This window comes from Nicotiana tabacum, chromosome 12 (assembly GCF_000715075.1).
Source record: "Nicotiana tabacum cultivar K326 chromosome 12, ASM71507v2, whole genome shotgun sequence".
NCBI lineage: Eukaryota > Viridiplantae > Streptophyta > Magnoliopsida > Solanales > Solanaceae > Nicotiana > Nicotiana tabacum.
In genome coordinates this window covers 12,155,845-12,179,855 of record NC_134091.1, presented here as the reverse complement: position 1 = coordinate 12,179,855, position 24,011 = coordinate 12,155,845, and the positions used below count along the sequence as shown (strand labels likewise).

The 24,011-nt window shown below is 35.1% G+C and overlaps 4 protein-coding genes across 4 annotated transcripts; 2 read left to right on the top strand and 2 right to left on the bottom strand.

Annotated features, from left to right (window-relative positions):
- Positions 1 to 550: 550 nt before the first annotated feature.
- On the bottom strand, positions 551 to 4,872 carry LOC107771415 (outer envelope pore protein 24B, chloroplastic-like). Its single transcript, XM_016590773.2, has 3 exons — positions 4,540 to 4,872; positions 3,519 to 3,878; positions 551 to 802 (listed from the first exon to the last, which is right to left on the bottom strand). The coding sequence occupies exons 1-3, from the start codon at positions 4,738 to 4,740 to the stop codon at positions 722 to 724; spliced, it is 642 nt and encodes a 213-aa protein (XP_016446259.1). The 5' UTR covers positions 4,741 to 4,872; the 3' UTR covers positions 551 to 721.
- Positions 4,873 to 6,177: 1,305 nt separating this feature from the next.
- LOC107771414 (uncharacterized) lies at positions 6,178 to 11,927 on the top strand. The gene is made up of 6 exons (XM_016590771.2): positions 6,178 to 6,309; positions 7,633 to 9,218; positions 9,294 to 9,372; positions 10,293 to 10,735; positions 11,057 to 11,155; positions 11,271 to 11,927. The coding sequence occupies exons 2-6, from the start codon at positions 7,749 to 7,751 to the stop codon at positions 11,439 to 11,441; spliced, it is 2,262 nt and encodes a 753-aa protein (XP_016446257.2). The 5' UTR covers positions 6,178 to 6,309; positions 7,633 to 7,748; the 3' UTR covers positions 11,442 to 11,927.
- Positions 11,928 to 12,414: 487 nt separating this feature from the next.
- LOC107771416 (uncharacterized) lies at positions 12,415 to 13,272 on the bottom strand. The gene has a single exon (XM_016590774.2). It carries the CDS (start codon positions 13,270 to 13,272, stop codon positions 12,415 to 12,417), a length of 858 nt encoding a protein of 285 aa, XP_016446260.2.
- Positions 13,273 to 16,318: 3,046 nt separating this feature from the next.
- On the top strand, positions 16,319 to 19,804 carry LOC107771417 (uncharacterized). The gene is made up of 3 exons (XM_016590775.2): positions 16,319 to 16,843; positions 17,758 to 18,093; positions 19,022 to 19,804. The coding sequence occupies exons 1-3, from the start codon at positions 16,559 to 16,561 to the stop codon at positions 19,550 to 19,552; spliced, it is 1,152 nt and encodes a 383-aa protein (XP_016446261.1). The 5' UTR covers positions 16,319 to 16,558; the 3' UTR covers positions 19,553 to 19,804.
- Positions 19,805 to 24,011: the final 4,207 nt, after the last annotated feature.

The window sequence follows — 24,011 nt, the reverse complement described above, 5'->3', positions numbered from 1 at the left end:
TTAATTTGGATCCAAGCCACATAAGCCCCCGTTAAAGAGGAAATCGCTTCCTACCGGAATTTTTTTCAGTACAAAACTCATACTCTTTTCAAGAATGACATGGACTAGAGTACAAATATCTAAGTTTTAGAGTTTTAACTCGAACATTTATACACAAACTTTATGTCCTGATTGGACGGTTTTCTATTGAGATCTGAAACAGTGAATGCCTACTAAATCTACAAGCCAAAGGATGGAAAAACTGAGTGATCAAATATTTACAAAACCTCTCGAAAACGTGTAAAGGATTAATGCTATAGTACCAATCTAGTAGAATAATTTGCCAGCCTTTTGTGAAGAATGTAATGAGACAACTACAAATGGCAGGAGCTTCAAATGATTTCAATCAATATCTCAAAGTATCTCCAAATGACCAAATAAAGCTAGGAACAAGATAATGGATCCACCATTTTGGTGGAGCGTTAAAGGGGGAGAGTACATGCAAATTATCAATTTGGGTAAAGTCAAGGCATAAAAACAAGGATATGTCTTGAAGCGGAAGAAAAGCAGCTGTGGGTCAATACTCATGTCATTTAACCATAAACCTTTAATAGTTAACCATATCAAAACGATCATCCCACTTGTGAATCTACAAATTCAGCTAGAAAACATTAGATTGAGCCCAATGATGATGGATAGCCAAAAGTAATTGTATCTGAATAATTGTAAAAAAAAAACGAAATCACATCTCGAAGTCCCACGAAGTCTCAGCACTTAACTTAGGCATTTTGCGTTCTTCAAGCAAACAGAGAGATGCACAAATCTGGAGATAGGAAGAAGAACTTGAGTCAGAATGGTCTTGGGGAAACAAAACAAAAAAGGTAGCACTTCTCCTACATGCTTCACTTAGCTCACTAGATATGAATAGACCAAACCTTGAACACATTATCAAGAAGCACCAGCAACAACAAAAAAAGAAGAAGAATGCACAACATTATAGTTCAACTATTATAGTTCAACAAAAAAAGAAGAAGAAGAAGCTGAAAAAGCAAATAAATTATAGTTCAACTATTAAATAATCCAAATATTTTCACACAGAAGAATGCATAACAATAGCGATGATGATAATATATGATGAATGATGACAATAGTAAATGTTATAATTTGGGCATTTCTTTGCACACTCTGATAGCACATCATCACATATAGGTGTACACAAATAAGAACATTCTGTTTTACTATTAACAATTGAAGGCCATTTTTAACTTGTTCATCTGTCCTAAACAACCAGATAGAAAACACACTTATAGCAACATGATGGATCTAAGCTGGTTCTTCAGCAATGCTAAAGCATAACTCCAAAAATCACAGAGATTGTGTCCTGCTTCATCGTCCATCAACTCCAACAAGGCAATGGCCCTTCAAATGGCTATCGGGGAACCAATGCAGAATGACTTTCATGGTCGCTTACACTTAACAGGAAAAAAATCCTTTTGTTTGATGCACAACAAAATCAGAAAAGCCCAACAAATGAATCCATGAACCAATACGACATAGGAACATTTATATTACTAAATCCATAAAATGAACTTCCAATTTGACATGCAGCCTTCACCGCAAACAAGAATTTGATCAATTACTAAACTTGTGACATCTAGGAGGTTTAGGCCCTTCTCAGGCGAGACATTGGCTGCTGACTCACAATTATGAACAATTAAAAATAATATCCAATTGTGTTTTATCACTGAGCCAAAATGATAAACAAACAAGCAAAGATACTTTCTTTCCTATGTGTATATACATAGTCGGGTATGCACACACACGTACCCCCCCCCCCCCTACACACACACACAGAGAAGGCACCCCTGGGATCCAATCCATATCCTAAAGCTGTATACAAAACCTAAAGGATACAACCCCATTAAACAAAAACATTATCCCAGTGTACAACCTATTAAACACCAAGGTAACAATTACATTCCCTCGATTTAAATGCTCCAAAATCATGTCATGTGATTATAGATTATCCCACATTCCATAGATTACAAAAAATGTCTGCTAGTGCAAATACAACAACAACAACATACCCAGTGTGATCCCATAAGTAGGGTCTGGGGAGGATAGAGCGTACACAGACCTTATCCCCTACCTTGTGAGGTAGAGAGGCTGTTTCCGATATACCCTCGGCTCAAGAAAAGCATTTTCAGAAGAGGTTTGAAAAATACAAGAGTAAAGACGCTATGATGAAAATATGGAAGAAAATAACAATATTTGTAACAAAAATAATAAGATAACCAAACCAAAGGAAATAATAGTAGTAATAAAATTAAGAATAAGATAATAATAGTATAATAGCAATACTAATAATGACAATAGGAAGCAGATTAGGTGCTCTAAACTAGAACCACGTCCTCCTATATAAACTTCTACTAAACTTCTACCCTAATCCTCGACCTCCATGCTCTCCTATCTAGGGTCATGTCCTCAGTGAGCTGAAGATGTGCCATGTCCTCTCTAATCATCTCTCCTCAATTCTTCTTCAGTCTACCTCTACATTTATATAGACCTATCACTGCCAATCTCTCGCACCACATCACTAGGGCATATGTGCTCTTCCTCTTCACATGCCCGAACCACCTCAACCTCGTTTTCCTCATCTTGTCCACCACGGAGGCCGCTCCCACCTTGCCCTGAATATCTTCGTTACTAATCTTATCTCTCCTAGTATGTCCACACATCCATCTAAGCATCTACATTTCTGCTACTTTCATCTTCTGAACGTGTAAGCTCTTGACTGGCCAACACTTTACCCTATACAACATAGTTAGTCTAACAACCACGATATAGAACTTACATTTAAGTCTTGGTGGCACCTTCTTATCACATAGGACACCGGATACGAGCCTCCATTTCATTCACCCCGCTCCAATACGAAGTGTGACATCATCATCAATCTATCTATTTTCTTGGATTACTGACCCAAGATACTTGATGCTTGCTCTTTTGGGGATGACTTGTGTATCAATCCTCACTTCAACATCCGCCACATGTGTTGCGTCACTAAATTCGCACTCCAAGTATTATATAGTCCTACTCAACCTGAAACCTTTTGACTCAAGGGTATGTCTCCAAATCTCCAGTCTAGCGTTAAACCCGCCACGTATCTCGTTAATCAATACTATGTCATCTGCAAATAGTATACACCATTGCTAGTGCAATACTATGTCATCTGCAAATAGTATACACCATTGCTAGTGCAAATACAAGTGGAGTAGAATGTACACCTCTAGTAAATTCTTTAATATTTCACCATAAGACAGTTTTCTAGTAAGCATCGAGTAACTTTAAAAGCATTGTCCACCAACTAAGACTTTTGTTGGCAAATGAGATAAGCAAGCTAGAAAGATACCAAATTCAGAAAATATTTAATTAACAAAAATGAATAACAAATATAAGCATGCCAATTGAAATTGCATAGCTTAGCTTCGTAATTCAGTTGCAATGGTAATTGATATGGATGAAAAGCTTAGAAATTATACCTTAAAAGATCCATTTAACTTTGAACTCCTGGACCATTCGAGCCCCAAATTCCTGCTCGTCGTCTGATAAGTAGCCCTAAACACGTCGTCCCCGTAAACTTTACGTGAAACCACAAAATCCCATGCGTTCTTTGATGTATCATAGCTTGGCTCAAAAGTAGCGAGTCCTCCATGCACATAAGTGTACTTCAATTTACAACTCCCCGACCCCATCACGTGATTAGCCGACACCTTGTTGGCTGAATCAAACACCAAAGTCCCATCCAATATTGTTCGATTGTCTCCATGAAAATGAATGTAATTCAAATTCAACGGCTTCTCCATAACCCTGATTGAGTTCATAAATTGAAACCGAATGTCCTGAAACCACAAAGTTTTCAGTAATAATTAAGAACTAAAGCAAATTTATAAACACAATGAATCAATGAACCATTCAACTACATCTCAAATTCGAACTAGTTAGGATCTGTTATATAAATTATTTGTATCAGTCCATTCTATTTAACTCGAGTATTTTTCACTGATGGACTAAATTGAAACCGAATGTCCTGAACGATAAACTTTCAATAGTAGCATAAACTTTCAAGAGTAGCAACAATAAGAGCTAAAGCGAATTTAAAAACACAATCAATCAATCAGTCAACTGCATCTTAAGTCCTAACTAGATAAGATCCATTATGCAAATCATTTGTATCAATTCTATTATATTTAACTCGAGTATTTTTCACTAACGGACTAAATTTAAACCGAATATCCTGAAATCACAGAACTTTTAGTAATAATTAAGAGCTAATACGAATTTAAGAGCACAGTCAATCAATCTACTACATCTGGATTCCTAATTATAGTTAGGATCAGTTATATAAATCATTTGTATAATTATATCTATTCCGTCGTTCTATTTAATTACAGTAAGCTTCATTTTTTCACTGACGGACTATGATTTGCGAAACTGACATAGGCTGAGTCAAAATTAAACACAAAAAATTCAAAAAAAAAGAGAAGGAATGATGCACGACACCTTTTTGGGGACGTTGTAGTCGATGATGAATGAGCCAGGTTTCTCAACGGCAAGAGCTAAGCCGTTTAAACTGGGACCGTTGACAACAGTAGCATCGGTCATGGACGCTCGGAGCTTAAAGTCGCCGGCGTTGAAGGCGACCGTAGTGGCGGCGGCGGCTTTGTCCGTCTCATATCGAGCTTTGAATGATGCCTTCGTCATTTCCGAATGAAAATGGAACCTTGTTTTTTGTTTTGATTCCCTTGCGAGCGGGATAAGATTGGAGAGATTGAGGCCTTGAGGTTTAGGATAGTTCTAGCACTCCGGGTTTAATCTTGGCCGGCGTTCTAATTTGTCTCTATTTATGTATTAATATATATAATTATATATAATCAATATATAATTTATATTTATAACTAAAAAAATAAACAATTAATATGACCAACTATTTATATAAAAATCTCTTTCTTTTTCCGATAAGAAAACGTGCCGAAAATTATTATAAAAAATATAATTAAAATATTTAATGTACATAAATATTTTGTGATTATTATTATTATTATAATATAATAATAAGCATCAAATGCAATGAAGAGTTGGTTTGATATATCATGTAGAAGAAATAGAATTTCATGTGAATTATTGTGTTTGTTTTTTATTGAAGGTATTACATTTGTTGGCCTTACAGTATAAATATTTTAATATTTTTTTCAAATTTCACAGCTACATTTAGAAATTAAAAATATTCGCATGCCAGTTATAAAGAAATGAAGGGGATTAAGTGCAACCAATACCAATAAAAAGATAAAAAAATAAAAGGAAAATTGCGATTTTAGCCTCAGATATGAATTAATTTTTAACTTAATCCTTATAATTTTTAGTTAGAAGGGCAGCTTTGGCGTAACTGGTAAGATTGTTGTCATGTCACCAGAAAGTCACAGGTTTAAGCCGTAGAAATAGCCTCTTGCGAAAATGCAGAATAAGGTTGCGTATAATAGACTGGTCCAGCTCTTCTCCGGACCCCGCGCATAGTGATACCTTAATGCACCGGGCGGTCCTTATAATTTCTAGTTAGGTACATCTAATCTTCAATTAATCAATATGTGCATATTGACGCCTCAGGTAAATATTCATAAATTCAATGAAAAAACCATTTAGTTACTAGTGGCGGAGCCACATTGAACCAAGGGGTGTCGACACCCCTTCGCCGGAAAATTACATTATATCGCTAGATAGATTTTTTTATTTTATGTAGATTTACTATACGTTGACTCCCCTTGACTTTTCGATATATCTAATTATTTATATTTTGACACCCCTTGATGAAAATTCTGAATTAGCATCTCGTAGTTACTAATGTATTATGTTAAGTATGCAATGTTGCTTCATTGTTGAACGTTTTGTTGTTTAAGAAATAATCCAAATATCACATATTTCCTATATGAACGGATCGAAAATGCACATTTTAATAAACTAAAGTTTAAATATGCTTAGCCATTATTACAAGGACTAAAGTCGAAATTTATCAGCAGTTGAGGGACCAAAAGTGTAAATATCATAAAAAAGAAGAAAACAAAAGACAAAAAGGAAAATAGGCAGGTACCAAGTCAGCGGAATCTTAAGGCCCAATATAAAAGTACAAAGCCCTAGTCCAGTTCCCGCCAATAATGTTGGCGCGATTTCACATTCAGCAATATCCTTATATTTCACTAATTTACCCGGGAAAGTTCAGCCTCTCATCCTTCTCCTCAACTTTCTTCTGTCACTCTCGAACCAGCGATTCATAATCAGGTGAGCTCAATTTGCTATCTTTTTATTCCCAGATCTGTTGATTTGTCTCTCTGTTAAAGCATTCTCTGTTTATTGTACAATTAATTAAACACATGAGATTTATTTCAATATATTAGCTGTTTAGGGATTTTATAGACCCCCATTTTCATTTACTACTACTTCTGATCAAGATTCTATTTTTTTGGATCTTCGACTTGTATGCACTGATAGATCCAGTTTACCGTTTTGATTGAAAAAATGTGTTGGGGCAACATGTTAAATGAATCGTGTTTATATGTACCCATTTATTTTTACTTGGAAACATGTGACGTAATTAATTTATTTGGTTAAAAAATGTGTTTTAAGTGATTAATTTGAGATATTCCTAGCTTAGTTTATTGGGCATTTGATAATGTACTATCTTTCAGATTTTTTTTAGTTCAATTGAGATATAGTTTTGATAATTACAAGTGTTATAGGTTAAAAAGTACTAATTGACTATTTGTGCTTGAGCTAAGGCATGACGTTTATCTTTTAGTCTTGTCAAAGAGAAAACATATAGGGCTGTGAGGTAGAAACAATTTTCAGAGACTTTGTATATGCAGAGGCGGAGCTAACTTGATTGTAGATTTAATATTTGTACATATTTAATGTATTTTTTTACACAAATATATTGTTTGAGCAAAAGCTACTTGGTTTGGCGGAACCTGTAATCAACGTGGCATAAATTTGTCATCTCATTGTCCCACTTTTCCCAGTGGTTTCTTCTGTCACTTCCTGCTCCCACTTTGTTTTTTTTGCAAATGCCATTGTCTTATTTGTGTGACGTTACTTAACTTTTCTGTAATTTACTAGCTGTGAAATTTTGCTTTCCTTTTTATTTGTCTTTCTGATTCAGCTCCATGTGAATTGAAATACCGAGCAAAGAAAATCTTTCTTAATGTGAAGACTTAGTTTTATGATTTTTGGACCTCACCTTATTAGACATTACTAATCAGAAAGTCAATGTGAAATTGGTTAAAGCTCTTGGTAAGAGTGACATTTCCTTTTCAGTTCTTGGGGTTGGTCGACATCTTGATCTTTACTTAGTGGAAGACGTGACACTGTTGTTTCCTACTACAGTTCAATCATTTGTTGAACTACTCTGCATTATTGTATAGGTTTGTGTTCATTTTTCTCCATGTATTTCAACATACCTTTTTTTGCTTGAACTGTTTTTTCATGTTTATAAGAACATCAATATGAGATAATTATTAAGTGTTTGTCTTTTTAGACATCCCAAAATAGGTTTTTTGCCCAAAGGATGTTATCTGAGTAAAATTATAAGGTTTCTTTCTTCTGCAGTATTCTGGAAGACTGGTGGCATCTTGGAGATATAGTCAGGGTAGAGTTACTTACACCTTCATAGGCATTTGCATTTCCACCAATAGTTCATGAACTTGAGTCAAACCTGTTAGACAATGGAGCGAAGGAGTGGCAACTACTTGCACTATATCCAGGTTGTGAGAAGAGGTTTGATAGTAAAGGTCCGTAATGTAGATTCTCATGGAAAGCCTGATCTGACGATCAAGAAGTTAAAAGACATCTATGATACTGAAAATGCTAGACTCGGGGGGTCACATGTTAAGTGTGAAAGTGAATGTTTTCCAGTAGTAGCCAGAACATTAAAGGCAATAGAACCTGAAAATAACAAATTTGGTTGCCTTGCTGATGATGAGGTGAACAGTCAGTCAGCTGATTATAATTCTGGAGAAATAACACTGAAACAACTAAAGGAGAGATGCAAATCCAAGAAAAGGAAATTTGCTACTCCAAGTCCTACTTCTACAAGTCCAAAGCAGGCTAACGGATGTTATCAGCTAGAGGAAGATGGCGATCTAAAAGTACCCCTTAGTCATTTGAAGTTGGGGATTTCCAAGAAAGCAAATCGTAAAAGAAGGTGCACCAACAGAAATCTCTTTGCATCACCAAACAAACCTGTATCAATTAAAGTTGAAGTGGTTCTGGAGCCTGAAGTTTCTCCACAGCTCAGAACTGATTTGCCTGAAGTGCCAGAGCCCATAGCTGAGACTTCAGAATCTGAGTTTTCAATGTCCCGAAACTCAGATTCTTCCAATTGCCCCTCTAATATCTGGATGGATAGCAAACCTAATTCTGATACAACTACGTGTAGTGAATTATCAGACGTAGTTGACTCTGAGGAAAAGATACATGTTTCATTTGCAGAAGAGCAGCAACTCTGTACTCTTAATCAGATTTCCAATGATCAGTTCGAACATGTGGATCCTAAATATATTTACTCAGCTAGTGAAGCTCTAGCAGAGGTAAATAATCAGGAGGACAGATGTTATACAGAAAACAGTCAAAAAGAGTTGTTTGCTCCATCAAGATCTACAGAGATAGTAGCAACTGCAAACGATCATAGTTTAGGCATGCATGACTGCCTCAGGGATTGTTCTGATATGGATAAGAGTTCTGGTCAGAGTACCAACAATGTTGGGATTCACATTCCTGAGGCAACGATACCTAATCGCACCGACAGTGCTGGTCTTCATTATGCAGATTGCATGTCTGGAGATGGAGATAATGAAGTTTTGCTCTCAAATCAGGAAGTTTGTTCAGTAGATGACCCTGTTGATAAGTGTATCTTATCGTGTAATTTGCAAACTTGCTCGGGCAGTGACAATAGTTTGCCATTCGTAGATGACATAAATGACAAGGAGCAGCTAACAGAGTGCTGCCTTACTGATGCAGCAGCTAGTTGCTTGATTTCAGGAAATTGCTTGGATGATGAAAATCAGCCTCTGAAATCTTCAAGTATTTGTGAGGAAAAAGATTTGAGGTTAACCAGTCCATCTCAGGATGCTTCGGATCAGATCTCAGCGTCCGAGCTGTCACAGCCTCCTGAGAGACTTCTTTCAACACGAAAGGTTAGGGTGTTTGCTGAAGATAATTTGCTTTATTTGTATTTCTTGAAGTATTTTAAACTATATATTCTTATGCAGGCTATTTCTCCGTGCTCTCAAGAGCGACTTTGTCTGGCTATGAACTCCATAGAATTAATCGATGACCTGGAGAACTATAGTAAGTCATATATGAAATTAGGTTTTTCATCATAAGGTGGACAGACTTTATATTTTTATCCCTTTTCTATATAATCCAACTGATGTATATGCATAGCAACTCCAAGCACAGTTGATGTGTTGCTTCAAATTTCTTGACGGATAAATCTATGCCAGTTGAGATCAGAGAAACAACTGAACAGTGCTTCAACTTAATTCAAAGTTCATTTTAGCTGTTTCATCTTAAGAATTCTGGTGGTTGCTTCTTTGGTTTAGCCCAGGAACCAATAACCAAATGACCAAATCATACAGATATTTGTGAATTTTATCTTTGGTTCTCAAGGTTTTACTTTAGACACAGACGTGTCTTCAGTTACAAGCCTTTTGATTTACAGTAAATCAGACAAATTAAATAATTTGCAAATTATATATTATCCAGCTTATATGTGTTGACAAATGAAGATAACAGACTATTATTAAAAAAAAAGATGGCTTACTTCTTGTCAGACTTATGTTTTCGAGTGCCTTCTTGCTTTGACTCTAGTATCATATCAAATATTAACTGATGGGTGGAAAACTTCTGCTTTTAGCTCGTATCGTGCAACATGAAAAAATGAGTAAGTTTCTAATTTACTAGTTGAAGTGAAAGTCAAATGAACGATAAACTCTTGATTTCATACTTCAACTTTGAAAGGTATTAAATTCCTTTCTTAAGGTTATCCACCACACATTTTATTCTGGACTTAATCCCAATTAATCCATACAATGAGAGTGACCACAGAAGCTTGGACTGAAAATCCTGGTTCTCTTACTCTTAATGATGGTGTCCTTTGTATTGCTTGTGATAAGGATAATATTTTTCTTCCTAAATGTTCTGAACTGCCTCAGAACATGAGAGCGCCACAGAAGCTGACCTATTTTTTCTTGGCTAAATTCTTTCAGAATGTAAAGAGAAACTCACTTTTGGGAATGAGAATTCTGAAGGATCATGCCTTGCTGATGCTAGCACAACTAAAGATACTGAAGGATCTGCACTGCTTAAGAAGGTTAAAGTTTTTATAGGTCCCAAGCAGATCGCTAAGAGATGGAAGACTGAAAAACGAGGTTCCCCTTCAAAAGGCAATCTACTAAAACAGAGTTCCCCTCCAAAAGGCAATCTGGAAGGTCCTCGTCTCTCTCGTTCTCTACCTCAACTTAACACTGGGTGCACCTCTATCACACGTTGTTCAGAGAGTGCCATAGCATTTTCACAGAGGCAGATGCATGACATGGAATCTCTAGCATTGAAGCTTATGACTGAATTGAAGTCGATGAAGGATATGGTAGAAGAAAAATTGCTCTTTGAAGCATATCGCACCAGTTCTTTGAAGAATGATGCTGATGAGGTATGTTCTTTCAGATATACTGGCATATCTGAGGTGCATTGTTGAGTTAAACGACCAAAGTAATCATAGTTATGTCTGATATAGCAAACGATACTTTTCATTTTAGATTTTCAAGTACTAGTGATGTTTCATTTTCCAAGACCTCATCTAACAATTGAAAACATATCAATTTGATCTTTATTTCAGTTATATGAGGAATGGTCATAACTTGAAATAGGCATTGACACACGGGGAAAAGGCTATGTTAGAATGACATGCTTAGATGAATTACATGTGATGTAAGTATATCATTCTCAACCACTAGTATCTTATGTTTGACAGGTGAAGATTGCCATAAAAAGTGCAACAAAAGTTGAAGAGACAACACGAAAGTGGTTGTCAATGATGACTAGGGACTGCACCAGATTCTGTAAAATCATGGTTGGTACCATTCATATTCTGTTATTCATAGTTGCAGCATCTTCAAACTTTTCCAATGTTTGAATATGGACTTCATAACTCATTATTTTAGTCATATTGTTTTTCTGTGATATAGAAATTGAGTCAAAATGGTGCTGCTGTTTCCAAGAACACAGTCCACAGGGAGGGAAGGAAAATTTCTTTCGCTGATGAAGCTGGTGGTATGCTCTGTCATGTCAACTATTTTGAGGATCCCGAGCTAACTTTGGAATCTGATAGTGGTAAACAAGAAGACCTGATTCTATGAGAAGTTATGTTAGGCTCTTAGTAACAATCAACGACCTATTCTCTTACCTCACATAGCTTTTCGTTTTGTGATTACTGGAAGTTCTCTAAAAGTATGAAAATCTGGAAGACTTTGTACCATTTATATCGGTGTGCTTAGATTTTTGCGACAGAAGGTTGCTAGCCCATCAGCCTACTTTACCAAAGAGGTGGCAGCAGTGGAACGACCTCAGCCCAGACCTACTTTAACAGCCCATAAGGCTTTGCCCTGATTAATATGATGCTCAAGTGAAATCAGGGAAAGTGATATATTTCTCGATGATTCCCTTAGATCGACATCAGAGGCCTCTACGTGCAGCTTTTGCAGGATTTTTCAATATTCCTGCTCTACAAATGGATTATCGTGTATCTTGCTGGTTGATTGTGTCCAATAATGTAACATGAAATATTATTGTCCATTGTGCAGAACCTAATACATTTTAATATTGATTCTGCTTCGTGCTTCAAATCAAATGACTTTTAATATATGATTCTGCTTTGTACTTTAGATCAAATGACGGTTAGCCTGAGTCCCCAAATGCACGGTTCAAGTGGTATTCTCGTCATTATTATCTAAATAAGAGACAGCTCGCAGGTGATGGAAAGGTTCTTTGGCAAATTAAAACTGGATAATAATCAATTACTTTTACCAGTTCAAAAGAGATAAAAAGGAACATAATTAGCTTTCCATAGAATTTGGAGGGCAGAGAAACGTTTTTGCTAGAGTAATATTATTCACAGTATAAAAAGATCTTTACATTATCATTGCATATAACATGAATCATAATACAACTATTACAAAAATAGCAAAGCACAATAACCAGATTACACGAGCATATGAAAAGTTATGATTAAACAAATGAAAAAATTAACATGTGATGTGATTCTCCTTATGTAGTTTTAGGAAGTTGAGCTTTAAACCAACATTATGCTATATTATTGTTTATTGAAATCTTCTAAGTTTTAAATCCAGACTTGGACGATTTACCAAACAACTCCTCCCAAATCTCAGTGAAAGCTTCCACTATAATTGCATGATGTTGTCTTGAATTAAGACTCAGAAAACAAAGCAAAAGCTGTTCCAAATCCTCTGCTTCAAACATCTGTTTTTCCACTATCATTTCCTTCATTGAATTCTTGAAATCTTCATAAGGATCTGCTGATTTTTTCACTATTGCAAAACTCTCATTCACTTTCCCATCAGCCATACATGGCATCAGTTTCTCTATAACAGATGCTTTTGTTGTAGTCATCTTCTGATAATCAGAATCTTTAAAACTATTCGAAATGTAACGTTTAATCCTCCTTACTTTCGCGTTGTTATTCTTTTTCCTCCTTCTGGTTTCGGTTAAAGGGTCAATAGGATAATCAACGTCGAATGAAGATTCAAAACTTTGAGAAGAAATAAAGCTTTCAGTTTCATCATTAGGCTTCTCATTACTACATTCACTGCTGAAACTAAACCAGCCTCTATCAGTTGAGGAAAAACTCATATTATTCAACCTACTAATTCTTGACTCATTTCTTCTACTATTCTCCTTTTTCATGATCATGTTATTGTCATGATCAGAATAATCAGAAATCGGCGAATTATATGTTTTTTGTGTCAAGTTGTGATCTTTTCTGAATTGTTTAAAAGAAGAGTGATATGGGGTTGAGGGGGGTACTGGAATAGGTGAATTATCAAGATTATAGGCAGGAGAAATTTTGTATAGTGAAGTTGGCATTGGATTTTTAGGCAAATAAGATTTTTTTTTGGATCGACAAAAGCTAAAAGAAGGCATAGAAAGCTTGAGTTTGAAACGCTTTGTCATTATAAAAAAGTTCTGAAAAATTGCGAGTGAATGCCTGAACCAAAATATGTTATTCCTATGGGCGCCTGTACAATTACAGGCTATGTCCTATGAGTTTGGAGTTCAAGAATATGGTGTTGTTTTATATGAGAAAATTGAGGAGGCGAAATGGCCGGCTTTTGGTCGGATGATAATAGGCTAATCTTTTAATAAGATTAATTTCCCCCCCTTATATTAGGAGTTTATTGACTGACTAAATCTGAGTGAGGTAATGACATTCAGATGTGAAAGGTACATATAAATTCCCTTGAGATCATCCTAGAAGTAGAGGAAATGGTCTCAAATAGTTTTTTAATGTAATGTTTATTCTTGACTGTGACATCAAAGATTTTTATCTTTCTCTTGTATTTATCTTTCCAGAATTGTTTTTTCATGCTTTTAATTATTTCAGATGTTTACCCTCTTTTTGGTACGATAAAGATCATTTTCTAGGAGAATGATTTTCATGATGAAGTTATTTTTTTGGTGTTTGGCTACCACGAAAAATATTTTTCTTCGTATTATCTTAATTTTTGACCTCATATTACTTGCATCAATTAACAATGAGATATTATTACTAATTTTTAGGATTTTTTAATGAGACAATTCTCCATGCTAATATTTTTATTTTTAATAAGTATGTATTTTTTTTGAGAAATATTTTGTCACTACAAATAAAACACCAAAAAACCTTTGCAAATGGAAATGGCTTCCGTCATATCAAATACACTCTTAATTTAATGACATTAGATTTTTCCTTAATATCAAATGCAAAAAAATAAAATAAAAAAATTTGTCAGCTATTGCCAGCAAGCTCCAGAATTTTTATCAGTATATTTTTCTTGTAAAAGGTTGTTAGTTAGTCATCCACAAAAGGAGTTTACGTAGAAAAATTATATTACTCCCTCCGTTCATTTTTACTTATCTACTATGGACTTTGCATACCCCTTAAGAAATAATAAATGAGGTGCATAATTTACCATGATACCCATATTAATTGATGCATATTTTTAATGGATTTGAGAAAATGATTTGAAATGAGTAATTAATAATTAATATTATGGGTATAACAAGAAAAAAGAAATTATCTTCTCTTAATATGTTAAAAATAACAAGTAAAAGTGAAAATGTATTTTTAGAATACTAAAAGTGAACGGATAAATACTATTTTTGCTAAACAAATGCTGAAAATGTATCCAGCTGTGAGTTGAAGAATTCCTTGCTGTCAGAATACCATAAAGATAGTCCTATTAAAGAGAGTAAATACTTTCTTTTTTCCCCGAATATTAAAGATAATACGTTAATTGTAGAAATGTGAATCTACTCGTCTAAAGTTTTTGTATGAATCATCTAATTTAACAATCTTTTAACATTGGTTTTTGTATAATTTCAAAAGGGGTCAATTTTAAACAACCGTAAAAGAGAGAGAGAGAGAGAAAGAAGGATAAAATTTGCAAAACGATAATTATAAAAGTTGCAATCGATATTGACTTAAGGTTGTTTTGATTTGGTCGTATTGTCTTCTTTATTCCATTCTTATTCCTGTGGCACTATTTGTCCGGCATTTTTCTCTAATTAATATTATGTGCTCTTTGTCCAACATGGAAAAATGTTTAAATTGCTCATGTACTATTTGAAGTTGCTCAATTTTATTTTTGTTATATTTTCATCATATGTTAGTAAATCTTCTTATATTTGTCTTTGCCATTATAAAGCTCAAGCGCAAAATAAGTAGACTTCACGTATCAAAATATTTCGAGCAAATGATCCAAAATAAATTCAGCAATGTAATGACCAATGGCGGAGCCACACATTGGCAAGGGAGTCAATTGACATCCCTTCGTCGGAAAATTATACCGTGTAAATACGTTAAATTCTTAATTTTATGTGTTTATACTATACGTTAACTTCTCTTGATTTTTTTTCGTTTGCTTATTTATATTTTGACCCCCTTAGTTAAAATCCTGGCCGGTAATAACTATGGTTGGGATTAAGCTTAGTTCTAAAGGATGACCAAGTGCAGCGCCAAATTTGACCATTTTCCCTTTATTGTTTATTCATTAACTGCTTCAAATATTACGTTCCCCATAAGAGTGTTTAAAATCAACTACAGTACATATATCTACACTAAATACAATTTGATAACTTGGGAAAGAGGATATGCACTTTGCTACAGTATTTAAATCGTAAAGCAAAAGAAAGCGGAGTAGTAGTTTAACGCTAGAGCTGCTATCTTGGAGTATTATTTATCGCTCCATTTGATTTTTATGCCTCCCCAAAAATATTTAAAACGAAATTAGATTCACATAAATTGTTTGAAAAAAAAAGGATTTTGACGTACTTAACTATTTCAAATGATAACTCCTATTCATAATTAGATCTAATTCCTTCATTAATGAAGTTTTATGACCCAACTCTGGGCAACTTTCTACTAAGACCATGTTTATCAGGGGCAAAGCCACACACGATTGAAACAAATGTCAAATATTACCCCACACTCAGGGGTTAGCACGACGCCAGTAATATTAGGATTTGTGCGTTCTACAATGACTTTGGCTTTCACTATTAGGGAGAACTTACTTTTATTTACTTAATTATGTCTTCAATTAACAACATATCACAGTAAGTATTTTATGGTAGACATATTGCTTCCTTGTTTTTGTAGCTAACTTTTATTCATCAACACTATAAAAGATAAGTTTGATAAGGAGTGGTGGATGTCGCTTATTAGCTATGGTTTCAACTAAATCTAGTATTTTCGACACAAAATATGGATACGATAAGAGATTAAGAGTAACTAAAATCAATTAAAATAAGTGTATGATCTATTCTTTAGTACATCTTAATCAACGCGACCATATAAGCCCAAGAAAACTTTGGCCAGGTTATTAAATGTTTTAATTCGTCTATATTTATCCAACCCGCCCATTTGTCACCCTCTCCATATTTAAGAAGAAAAAAAAAAACATAAATATTATTCCCGCCAAAATCATACCCACACGATAGCAACTACCAAAAAAAACCACCTTTTGGAGAAAGGAGGCACAGAAATATACATTTCTCCCTTTCCTCTTCCCCAAATTTCTCTCAAAATCACCTACTCCATTCAAACACTTCCAAAGGAGGAAAAAAGGAAACCCCATTTTCTTAATTTGTGCAAAAATGAATCTTTCCTACAATCTTCCTTTTTCTCGTGTATAAATTTTTCTTATTTCTTTTTCTCATAAAAAATTGGAGGACAATTAAAGAATGTGTCACATTTTACACAATGAGGAAATTGTGTCCTAATTTGGAGAAAAAAGATGGTTTAGAGACAGTTTTAGAGGTGCCAATTCCAGAGGAAATGTTTAGCAAAATGGGTACTAATGCAGCCCTAAGGTGGAAAAATATGCGTAATCTTATGACAGCTGATAAATTATCTGCTCAATCAAAAGTTGTTTCAAGCAATAATGATCAATTTATATTCTTGTTGAAAATTGTTGGCTCTGCTCTTATCCCTTTTCAAGTTCAATTGGATCATTCTATTAGCTTGCCTGTTATGGATGGTTCCATTGTGAGTGTTCTCTCTCTATATTTTTCATTTATGCTAATGTTAAATTGGTTTTTATTTCAATCTATCGACAAAAATCAATCAACTCTGCCTCAATTTGTCAAATAAATAAGGGTCAAATCTAAGCATCTTCTATATTTATTTAGCTATATTCGGAATGTAGCACCTACTTTGGTGGACAAGTCCGGACCTATGTGGAGACTAGGGTTCAATTGAATCTCTTTTGCTGAAAAAATATATCATAAAATAGGGTAAAAGAAAATTTCTTGCACATATATATAATTTTCTAAATCTCAATGAGTTAAGGAAGATTCTAGTGTAACAGCAAAGGTGGTTCGAAAATTGTTTCAGGTTGCAGTTTCAAATTTGAGGACTTGCACTTTTTTATTCTCTTATTAGAATTTCTTAGTAGTCGAGCATTTTGCTCTTTCTTTCTTAGACCGGCAGCATTATTGTTAGTATGATATCCTTTTTACTCTTAGATTGCTATCTCTACCTACCGTTTGACTGATATCGTTTGCTTTGATTTTCTTAATATCTTATTGTTATTATTACTTGTGGATAATGCTTCTTTTCATCTATTCTCTAGCCAAAGGTCTATCGGAAACAGTCTCTCTGCACTCTCAGGGAAGGGGTAAGGTCTATATACACATTACCCTCCCCGGACCTGACTTGTGGAAACTCACTGGGTTTGTTGTTGTTGTTGTTGTTTCAGAATTTCTCGCTCCGACTATGTTGGTTGGCATGTCCCTAATAAAACTCATTAGCCTGTAACAATCTTGCAAAATCCACGAATTTTATGCTTTTCAATTATATGCCTTCTAATATTGTGGTCAACAGAAGGCTTTTACTGATAGATTTTGCTTAAATTTCGGAAACAAAAATCAGGCTAAAATCCTTTTGATTGTGATCAACAGAAGGCTTCTACTGCAAAATACATAGTACAACAATATCTAGCAGCTAGTGGAGGGCAAGCTGCATTAAATTCAATAAATAGCATGTATGCAGTGGGACAATTGCAGATGGCAACATCAGATATTCATCAAAGTGGTAACCATATGAATTCCAAAAGGACTTGTGAGGATGGAGGATTTGTTCTTTGGCAAAAGAACCCTGATTTATGGTTTCTAGAATTGGTTGTTTCTCATTGCAAGGTCAGTGCAGGTAGTAATGGAATAGTAGCTTGGAGTCACTCTTCCAACAATTCTAATGCTTCAAAAGGTCCTCCAAGACCACCCCGGAGGTTCTTTCAGGTACCCCAAGTGACATAAATCGTAGGATTTAAGTTATACACGATGACATGTAGTTTTACATATGATAACACGTTCATTGCCATTTTAGCAGGTTATTAGTTAATGTATATCACGGAGATTTACCTATAATCTATATTGCTCGAGATCTTTCAAAAATGCCTCCACATCTGTGTCTGATCTGCCAAAAGCATTTTTGGAGGATCCGAGCGAACAAAGCTCGTTAGTTATTATATAAGTGAGCTAATTGTATAAATACTTTTTAGACTATTAGTGCATAGGACTTAAACTCGAATTTTTGTGGTATAAAGTTTTCTTTACACATTCTTTATCATTTTCAGATGGCTAAGGTAACATACTTCTTTTCTTTGATTTGCAAGTCACACTCTTACCCTTTTGTTCTTGATGCAATCATCCAACAACTAGTTCTACTCATGCGGAGTCTATTGACCCGTTTGGCCATTAAAAAAAATCAAATTTTCTCACAAAATTTTCACTTTTGCGGAATCAGTGTTTGGCCATGTGACCAGGAGGTCACGTGTTCGAACCGTGAAAACAACCTCTTGCAAATATATAGGGTAAGACTGCATAGAATAGACCCTTGTGGTCTGGGCCTTCCCCGGATAGCGAGAGCTTAGTGCACCGAGCTGCCCTTTTTAGTGTTTGGCCATGAAAATTTCAAATTTCACGTGAAGTTGAATTTTAGAATTTTTCGAAAATTTAAAAAACTCCAAAAATCTGTTTTTCAAAATTTTCATTTCAAATCACGTACAAAAATTCAGAACACAACTCTAATTTTCAAATATCATTCTCACTTGAATTTTTTTTTTTCACTTTTTTCCGGAACTTCATAATTCTATGTCCAAACGCCCACTAAATGGTTACTTATATAAATACTGCTCTTGTTCATGAAACTCTTCTTGATCAACAGGGATTAGACCCCAGATCAACAGCCAATTTATTCTTGAATGCTGTTTGTATTGGTGAAAAGAAAATTAAGGATGAAGAATGCTTTATACTAAAGCTTGAGACTAGCAAAGACATGTTAAAGGCACAGAGTACAGCTAACACAGAAGTTGTTCATCACACTATATGGGGCTATTTCAGCCAACGTTCCGGACTTCTTATCCAATTTGAGGACACAAAACTAGTAAGATTGAAATCAGCAAAAGAAGATGATAGTGTTTTTTGGGAAACAAGTATGGAATCTATGTTGAAAGATTATCGGTATATTGAAGGTGTAAACATAGCACACAGTGGGAAAACTACAGCAACAATTTATAGATATGGAAAGAACATAGACTATAGAGCAAAAGTTGAGGAAACTTGGAGAATTGAAGAGATTGATTTTAATATAAGTGGTTTGTCAATGGATTGCTTTTTGCCTCCTGCTGATGTTAACAAGGAAAATGAAGAATGGGATTCTAGGATCGCTTTAGCCGACAACAGAGCTGTATCCTAAAAAAGACAGCCGGATGCACAAGACATCTCACATCCCACATTCATACAGGGTCCGGGGAAGGTCCACACGTCAACAGGTGTGATGTAGACAGCCTACTCTAATGCAAGCATTAGTGGCTACTGGCTAATGTGAAGATATTCTTGTAAATATAGATAGAATGTTACTTTCTTTTTTTGATTATTTTTCTTTTTAATCTTGTGAAAGAATTTGAAGCCATATTTTTGAAATACTACTATTACTATTTGACCCAAACATCATTTGTGAGAATACACAGAGTCGTTGTTGTTACTATTACTATTTGAGATGGTGCTCATGGAGCTTAGATCAAAATGTAAAAGAGAACGAAGTAGTACATCCACATAATATTATTTGAAAAGAGAAAAAAAATTCATAATATATTTCAAAGTTGAGAATGATAATTCGGATCCATAATCCGATCTAGCTCCTCTATCGATACAGTTTTTGTTGAGGTTTTATTTTAAGATGAATATTCTTAATTATTTTAAGATGAATATTCTTAAAATGAGGGTGAATGGGGAATGGAGGGAAAATGAAATTTTGAGTAAAATTTTAAGTTTCCCCTCTTAACAATGAGACATTGTCCCATATTGGAAGAGGAAGACATTTTTGGTGGGTATATATATAATTGCTCTTCTTGTAGCTCTTAAAGAGTTAAGAAGAAAGCAAGCCTCGCGCCGTCGTCGTCGTCGCTCGCTCGGCTACGGCTACGGCTTCGGCTTCGGCTTCGGCTTCGGCTTCGGATTTGGTCAAATGATTGATTGATTAATTTTTTGGACTAAATTTATTTGTTAATAGTAAATATTAACGTAAGATTATCCGTATTTGTAATGGATATTTTCCAATCCGTGTATTGATCATTTGGCAGCCGGATACATACAATTCGCTCAACAAATTGGCTATACATTGCACTCCTTCCTCTCAGCATTTCCATACGATTTTCTGAGTTTATACTCCTTCGTTCTGCATTGTTTTTAACTTCAAACAAAGCAACTGTAAGTGTGATTTGCTACCGAACTTTGTATTCGCTGAAACACTGGGGTTTGAAGTACCGCTACACCAGTGTGTTATTCGTTCTATCCTGGGAGGAAATAATCTATTACCTTGGGTACTAGGAGGGGATTAAATTCCTTAAGGAAACACTGTGAATTCAGTGGGCTCGAATTTATTATTGTTTCATTACGTTAACTTATATTTTGCAGAATTAATATTTACAAATACAGCAATATTGTGAGGAATAACAATCTTAAGGAATTTAATATTTATTTCTGTATTTGTGTTATTCTTATTATTCTGCAAACTAAAACCTTTGTGGTTTTGTGTACTCCCGTTTTGGAGAGTTAAGCCTTAGTGGCGTTATGTTGGATATTAAAATCTACGTGATTTTTACTCCAGTTTGAAAACGTGTATTAAACGTTTGTTTGTGTCATTTTTTTTTACAGTAAAAAATGATGACTGAAAGCGAAAACCAAGTTGTGCCGATGGTAACTGCCAACGCATCGACAAGCCGAACACCGACGTTGGCACCGGCAGAAAAACCCGGAAAATTTTTCGGGATTGATTTCAAGCGCTGGCAGCAGAAGATGTTCTTCTACTTAACTACGTTATGTCTACAGAAGTTCATCAAGGAAGATGTTCCTGATCTGCCAGATAAAACTCCAGATAATGAACGCTTTCTCGTGATTGAAGCGTGGAAGCATTCTGATTTTTTATGCAAGAATTATATTCTTAGCGGACTGGATGATAATCTGTATAATGTATACAGTAGCGTGGAGACGTCAAAAGAATTGTGGAATGCGCTTGAAAAGAAATATAAAACTGAAGATGCCGGGATGAAGAAATTCGTTGCCGCAAAATTTTTGGACTACAAAATGGTAGATAGCAAATCTGTTATTACCCAAGTCCAGGAATTGCAAGTGATTATTCATGATCTACTTGCTGAAGGTCTTGTCATCAACGAAGCATTCCAAGTAGCAGCAATGATTGAGAAGTTGCCTCCATTGTGGAAGGACTTCAAAAATTATTTGAAACATAAACGAAAAGAAATGTCCCTTGAAGATCTCATTGTTCAGTTGAGAATCGAAGAGGACAATAAAGCTGCTGAAAGGAGAGGCCGTGGAAATTCAACAATAATGGGAGCAAATATTATTGAAGCTAACAAAAAGAGGAAGAAGGCTTCTGGTCCGAAATACAACCCAAGCAAGAAGCGGTTCAGTGGAAACTGCTACAACTGTGGGAAAACCGGACACAAGTCTACGGAGTGTCGTGCTCCGAAGAAAGACAAGAAAAGAGGTCAAGCAAACATGGTAGTAAACCATGATGATGTTGATAACTTGTGTGCCATGCTTTCTGAATGTAACTTGGTGGGAAATCCTAAACTGTGGTGGTTTGATTCAGGAGCCACTCGCCATGTTTGTGCAGTTAGAGAGGCTTTTGCTACCTATGCTCTTGCTGAACCCGGAGAGACAGTTTATATGGGAAATGCTTCAACAGCAAAAGTTGAAGGATATGGGAAGATATTTCTGAAAATGACTTCTGGCAAGGTCATGACTTTGAACAATGTCCTTCATGTTCCCGAAATGAGAAAGAATTTAGTCTCTACTGGACTTCTTGTTAAGCACGGTTTTAAGTGCATTTTTGTGTCCAACAAGGTTGTAATTAGTAAGAATGAAATATTTGTGGGAAAAGGTTACCTCACCGAGGGCCTTTTCAACCTAAATGTAATGGTTGTTGAAAATAATAATAATATTTCAGCTTCTTCTTACTTACTTGAGTCAAATGATTTATGGCATATACGTTTGGGTCATGTCAATTATAAAACCTTGCGGAAAATGATTAACTTGGAAGTACTGCCCAAGTTTGAATGCGAAAAATCAAAATGTCAAATATGTGTGGAATCTAAGTATGTTAAACATCCTTATAAGTCAGTTGAAAGGAATTCAAATCCTTTAGACTTAATTCACACAGATATTTGTGACATGAAGTCAATACCATCTCGCGGTGAAAAGAAGTATTTCATAACTTTTATTGACGATGGTACTCGATATTGCTATGTTTACTCACTGAATAGTAAAGATGAAGCAATAGACGCATTCAGGCAATACAAAAATGAAGTTGAAACGCAACTTAACAAGAAAGTAAAAATGATAAGAAGTGATAGGGGTGGTGAATATGAATCTCCTTTTGAAGAAATATGTTTAGAATATGGAATTATTCATCAAACAACAGCCCCTTACACACCCCAATCTAATGGGATTGCGGAAAGAAAGAATCGCACATTAAAGGAGATGATGAATGCGTTGTTGATAAGTTCTGGTTTGCCACAGAACTTGTGGGGGAAGCCATTCTTACGGCTAATCGAATATTAAATCGAGTGCCCCATAGCAAAACACAATCCATTCCATATGAAAAATGGAAAGGAAGGAAGCCCAACTTGAATTACTTTAAAGTGTGGGGGTGTTTGGCAAAAGTGCAAGTTCCTAAACCCAAAAGGGTAAAGATAGGACCGAAAATCATTAATTGTGTTTTCATAGGATATGCGACAAATAGTAAAGTATATCGATTTCTGGTTCATAAATCAGAAAATCCCGACATTCATAATAATACGGTTATAGAATCAGATAATGCTGAGTTCTTTGAAAATATATATCTGTATAAAAAGGAATGTGAGTCGTTTGATGAAGGATCTAAACGACCTCGGGAAGAAACAAAAGAAAGTACATGTAATCAGGAGAATCCAAGACGTAGTAAACGTCAAAGAACGTCTAATTCATTTGGACCAGATTTTGTGACTTTCTTATTGGAGAATGAGCCTCAAACATTTAAAGAAGCTATGACTTCTTCGGAATCATTATTTTGGAAAGAGGCAGTCAATAGTAAAATAGAATCCATATTGAACAACCATACATGGGAATTGGTTGATCTTCCTCCTGGAAATAAACCTTTGGGTTCTAAATGGATTTTTAAGAGAAAAATCAAAGATGATGGCACTATTGATAAATTCAAGGCAAGGCTCGTAGTCAAAGGGTATAGACAACGAGAAGGTCTAGACTACTTTGATACATACTCTCCAGTTACAAGAATTACGTCCATACGAATGTTAGTAGCATTAGCTGCAGTGTATGGTCTTGAAATTCATCAAATGGAATGTTAAGACTGCCTTCTTAAATGGAGAGTTGGAGGAAGAAATTTACATGGAACAACCTGAAGGGTTTGTGGTTCCAGGTAAAGAAAAGAAGGTATGTAGACTTGTTAAGTCTCTTTACGGACTAAAACAAGCACCCAAACAATGGCATGCAAAATTTGACCAAACAATGTTGTCAAATGGTTTTAAGATAAATGAATGTGATAAATGTGTGTACATTAAAAATGTTCCAAATCACATAGTCATTGTTTGCCTATATGTGGATGATATGCTGATAATGAGTAATGACATTGCCAA

What these genes read in the sequence shown, in the direction of transcription:
- LOC107771415 (XM_016590773.2), bottom strand. Translation starts at nt 4,740, where the DNA reads ATGACGAAGGCATCATTCAAAGCTCGATATGAGACGGACAAAGCCGCC. An exon ending in ACTACAACGTCCCCAAAAAG is followed by an intron (nt 3,879 to 4,539) that starts GTGTCGTGCATC and finishes TTGTGGTTTCAG; the next exon opens with GACATTCGGTTTCAATTTAT. An exon ending in AGTTAAATGGATCTTTTAAG is followed by an intron (nt 803 to 3,518) that starts GTATAATTTCTA and finishes TCCTATCTCCAG; the next exon opens with ATTTGTGCATCTCTCTGTTT.
- LOC107771414 (XM_016590771.2), top strand. Translation starts at nt 7,749, where the DNA reads ATGGAGCGAAGGAGTGGCAACTACTTGCACTATATCCAGGTTGTGAGA. An exon ending in GACTTCTTTCAACACGAAAG is followed by an intron (nt 9,219 to 9,293) that starts GTTAGGGTGTTT and finishes ATTCTTATGCAG; the next exon opens with GCTATTTCTCCGTGCTCTCA. An exon ending in CGATGACCTGGAGAACTATA is followed by an intron (nt 9,373 to 10,292) that starts GTAAGTCATATA and finishes AAATTCTTTCAG; the next exon opens with AATGTAAAGAGAAACTCACT.
- LOC107771416 (XM_016590774.2), bottom strand. Translation starts at nt 13,272, where the DNA reads ATGACAAAGCGTTTCAAACTCAAGCTTTCTATGCCTTCTTTTAGCTTT.
- LOC107771417 (XM_016590775.2), top strand. Translation starts at nt 16,559, where the DNA reads ATGAGGAAATTGTGTCCTAATTTGGAGAAAAAAGATGGTTTAGAGACA. An exon ending in CTGTTATGGATGGTTCCATT is followed by an intron (nt 16,844 to 17,757) that starts GTGAGTGTTCTC and finishes TGTGATCAACAG; the next exon opens with AAGGCTTCTACTGCAAAATA. An exon ending in CACCCCGGAGGTTCTTTCAG is followed by an intron (nt 18,094 to 19,021) that starts GTACCCCAAGTG and finishes CTTGATCAACAG; the next exon opens with GGATTAGACCCCAGATCAAC.